General features: G+C 32.9%; 1 protein-coding gene across 1 annotated transcript; it reads right to left on the bottom strand.

Annotated features, from left to right (window-relative positions):
• Positions 1-2,043: 2,043 nt before the first annotated feature.
• On the bottom strand, positions 2,044-4,940 carry LOC143045054 (uncharacterized). The gene is made up of 2 exons (XM_076217346.1): positions 4,788-4,940; positions 2,044-3,669 (listed from the first exon to the last, which is right to left on the bottom strand). The coding sequence occupies exons 1-2, from the start codon at positions 4,790-4,792 to the stop codon at positions 2,451-2,453; spliced, it is 1,224 nt and encodes a 407-aa protein (XP_076073461.1). The 5' UTR covers positions 4,793-4,940; the 3' UTR covers positions 2,044-2,450.

Here is a 4,940-nt window from a genome sequence, read left to right as displayed (position 1 = left end):
TTGTTTTCAATTTTTCACATCACTGGGTCAATACCTCTGCTGGTGGACTATTAGTCCCCGAGGGTATCATTAGCTCAGTAGTCAGTACTTCGGTACTGACATGATTTAACAAACCTTTCTTAAATTTTCCGTTTTATAAATTTTGAAATTATTATGAAACTTAGGTTTCAACTCCCTCAGGCAAATTTGACTATAGATGAATTTGGCTATTTATTTTAGGTATTTTTGACATATAGCTCTTCAACGGTTTCGGTACTTATACATCCTCGGATTTCATATGTTTGGCTTTGAGCGTTCCTGATGAAGGTAAATCCAGAAAAGCGCTTCGGACGCATAAAATTATTAAACGTGTTGTTTTCATTTTTTTTTACTGTTAATTTTGAACAATATTTCATTGTTCAAAAGTGCACAAATAACAATTATACAGAAATACAGGGATTCGAAAACAAGAAGAACTAATATAAATCCGTCCCCCTTTTTTGCTGCTTGTCCGATGAATTTGCAAGGGATTTCACACTCTAAAATAATATATTCATGTATAGGCTGTTTAATGCTAACTTGTCATACAACCACTGAAACCTTTACTGGGATTAAAACTTTTATTACAAAGACAAATTTACAGAAGAAAGGTCTTTACCAGCAGCAGTGCAATATCATTGCTAACCCTAGTTCAGATATTAAATCAATTACTAGTAAACAGACCAGACCGTAGAGCAGAACGATCACGACAATCGGAAACATTCCACAGACTACAACTATCTTTTCATTGTAAGTGTATGCTGTCGACAAGAGATGGCTTTTTTCTTGGCTTTTGTTTTGAGATATTTAGAGTTGCAAGCAACAGGGTAAATCCATTCCCTTTTAGACAGGATTCATTTGACATTTGTCCTAGAGACGCCCCAGTGTTATATCTGTTTTATGTTACCAAATACCCAATGTTAGATTGATATGGCCAAAGTGTTATTGCAATGACAAGATGTTTTGAAATGTCAATTGATACTGGATAAAAACACACCACATGCATGGTACACAAACATTTGACCACCACTGTATTTCAATGCACTCAGGTTAAGTGTCTGAAGCTTTAAATTCATATTTGCAATATAATTGAATTTGTTGTTTACGAATTTTGTCCTGTTCTTTAATCAATTTGGACCAATATTGATATCTGAGATTTTCTAAACCTTCTATGTACCCTTTATAACTTGCTGTTCGGTGTGAGCCAAGGCTCCGTGTTGAAGACGACGTACTATAATGGTTTACTTTTATAAATTGTGACTTGGATGGAGAGTTGTCTCATTTGCACTCATACCACATCTTCTAATATCTACTAACTAACGACCATATGTATTCCAGCCAAGGATCAGAACCTTGTAATTACGTTCCAACAATACAAAATCATTTGGGATCTGAATTACTTATTAAAGTAACGTATGTTTAGGGCGATGTTTAACAATCCTGCATAGAAGAAAATTTCGTATCTTGTGTCACTTAGTGTGAGACTGAATAATAAAAACTGACTAAAACTTTCAAACGAATAAAATGCGGTTCTATCATTAAAAATGTAATTTTTAAGTTGTTAGTCTATTTTGTAATGATTATATTCGTATCAAACCTTAAATTTCATACAAAACAGTCGCAGACGTTTTCTCGGAAAACTCATTTAATGTATTGCCATTTTTGATGAAAAATTGAATAAGGAAGAAAATAGATTGTAGTTATAAATCATTTTACTGCAAAAGGGTATTTAAATTGAAATCAGATATTCAATTTTGCTTTTCCTTGAAAACGACATGTGACCTCTGATCTCGATTTCTGAAAAAAAACGGCACCATATTTACCTTTAACGACCAAGTTAATTTTGAAGTGCACATATTTTCGGATCGAATGATATAGTATTTTTGACGAATAAACTTTTACAATTCCTACTTTTGTTACCAGCTAACATGTCGAATGTTGAACACGTTAATAAATGGGTTAGGTTACCTAACTACTCCAATCAAAAACCCATTAAAACGAAAACAATAGAATTAAAACAAAATAATAGAAGTCAATTTACATAGTGGTAAAAGTGAAATACATTCAGCGTCAATTATACAGAATCTACATGATTTGTTTGCTTATGCATGGACAATAATCAATTAAGTCAAATGAAGCATTTAAAAAAAATATGTATTGTAAATTTAATATCAGCGATGTTAGTCGAGTGTGCGAAACAAAGACCATTGTGATTATCGAAGAAAATGCTCAAAAGTTCGAACATAACATATGTTGTCCTTTTTTAAAAAGGTGAACAGTTAATAAAATACATTTAATGGTGGTTGACAACGATTTCTTGCATAACAATCTATGGTTAGGACTATAAACTGACGTCACAGAAATGTCAATACCAAATAAAGCATACGATTTCGAAAGATTCCATGCAACAGTATTTTTTTTTATAGCAATGACTATCTCTTTCTGTGTAATCTAAGTTTACACCATCGAGCAAAATGACTTGAATCATTTGAAAAATGATCATAACGTTTTTCGCCAAGCTTACTTCGAGCCCTTTCAACCACTTCCTCGGGATCGTAGACAGTATAATCAGTGTTAGAGAAGTCAGTTACTTTGACACTACCATCGAACGGAATTCTTAATGTTTCCTCACGAATTTTTCTATCTCTATGTAAACCACGAAATGCATAATGAGCTATTTTACACTGTAGTGATTTGTCGTGTGCTATGATTTCAAGCACGACGGCAGTATGCCAACATCTGTAGTACGTATATGTAATTATATCTCCGATCTCCACATCACTTTTTGATTTGATTGGTTGTTTTGGAACATTTAACAACTTTCGATTTCTCTCGAAACACAGTGCACATAGCATTCCTTTTTCACATTCGATTTTATTTCGAAGAACTTCGTCACCGATACCTTGAAATCCTTGATTTGCAAAAAGTCCCTTTACCATCCGTATCTTTCGGATTTGTAAGCTAAGACCCTGTCCTGTAACGCACCATGTTGTAAAATGCTCACAGTTATTGTGTAGCAAGTTGTATTTGAAATCAGGGTTTGATTTCGTTGTGACTGCCCTATTGACAATCTCTTTGGGTGAAAAATGTTCAATAGTATCCGAATATTTATACACCATAACTTTTATCTTCTTTAAATTTATTCGTTTTGTTTCTCTCAACAGTTTGGCTTTGTTACCAAACGGTCGCATACAATTGTAAATTGCACCAGCTGTCGTGTTTGATGCATGTACCAATTCTAAGTCTACTTTATGATCTTTTTCATTTGAAGATTTAACATCTACAACAATTGCATGGTGATCATATATTCGTCCATGGAACTTGACGTGATCCCCTATTTTTATTTCTTCACTTGTGAAAACCTGAATCGGTTTCACACATTCAAGGCATGCCACAGGTTTTGTCTTTTGTGTTTCTCTACCATCAAGATCATCGTACTTATCTCTAGTTTCTTCTATTTTGTTAGAATCTTCAATTTCGGGATATTCTGTAATTTCATCATCTTCAGGTTTTTCTAATACGGTACGTTGCAGTGTTAAAACTTTGACCGTTCCTTCGGATGGAGATCGTTGTTGGTTACTGTGTCTAATTTCATAATCATTCCCAGTCCATATTGTTTTGAATTTGTTCCTTTTACTCTTTATACTCTTCCTAAAAAAGAAAAATGCAGTAACCCCAATCTCTTATTACGTATTTAAATGGATCTTAGAAATAAAACCACTAATTTTTCATAGCCAATTCCTTTCTGTGATAAATTCAACATTCTAATATGACGTCCTTATTACGCTTTGTAAACAAAGCCGTGTTCTAATGAGCACAAAATATGTTTGACACATGCGCACGAACTTACTGTTTGTATTTACTTTATTTCCATCGGTATCCTTTAAAATATATACATTTAAGCAGCTAACATAAACTCTTATTATATATTTTTATGAAACAACATATATTTACCCTGCTCGTAGTTTTTAAACTTATCAAATATGAACTGCAATGCACAGAATCTTTGAGGAGGAAACGGGAACAGCCAAACATTTTTACGGTAATTCGCACGCTTCGACCTATAAAAATACTGTATTTGTCCTATTAGAATCGAAATAATTCCTTCATGTCATGCTCTATGTTCATTTTAACATGGGTAGGTATTATATTTGACCAGATTTTACACCTCGCTAACGCTCAGTATAAAATATTGACAAATATAATGCCTACCCATGTTAAAATGAGCATAGAGCATGACATGAAGGAATTATTTCTTAAATTGGAATTTGCGAGCATTAACGGTTCTTTTGCCTGAATTTCATAAAAGTGGCAGACATTTCATGTCAAAACTATATCTTATCCTGACTTTTTATTAAATATATCTTCAATTGCATATTAGAGCGCAATTGTTCCAGGAAGTTTGGTAGTACAAACACAGGTGCCTCTGATCTGAACAACAAATGTGCCCTCCTATTCTTTTTTCATATATTTATATTATTATTCTAAAGAAACTTTCAAGTGCCATACTGTGATCCTAAGTCCATAAGATCCCTTTAATACTTATTTCCCAAATACCTTACTTATTGATAAAGTTACACGCTATGGGTAGGAACTATTTTGTTTAATATGTGTACAACTTTCTTGCTTTTTCTTTCTGACCGCGTCCAAATTATTTGATCTATATATTTTTGATACTCGATACTTTATAATACAGCAGTCACAAAACAGACAAATACACCAACAAGAAAGAAGAAAAAAAAAAACGATAAGAAAAAATTTAATCTTACCACATTTTTACACTTAAATAGTCTTCGTGTCTACTAGTAAATGTCCCAATTGAATAACGTCAGTTACCAGGTAAATTGTTGTATAATTTAAACATTTTAAAATACGTGTTAAACAGGTGTAAAAAAGGTGCAGTTATATCCTTGTTTTTGTTG

This window comes from Mytilus galloprovincialis, chromosome 1, assembly GCF_965363235.1.
Source record: "Mytilus galloprovincialis chromosome 1, xbMytGall1.hap1.1, whole genome shotgun sequence".
Lineage (NCBI taxonomy): Eukaryota > Metazoa > Mollusca > Bivalvia > Mytilida > Mytilidae > Mytilus > Mytilus galloprovincialis.
Note: the sequence above shows the minus strand (reverse complement) of the source record. Positions and strands in the feature narration are given on the sequence as shown.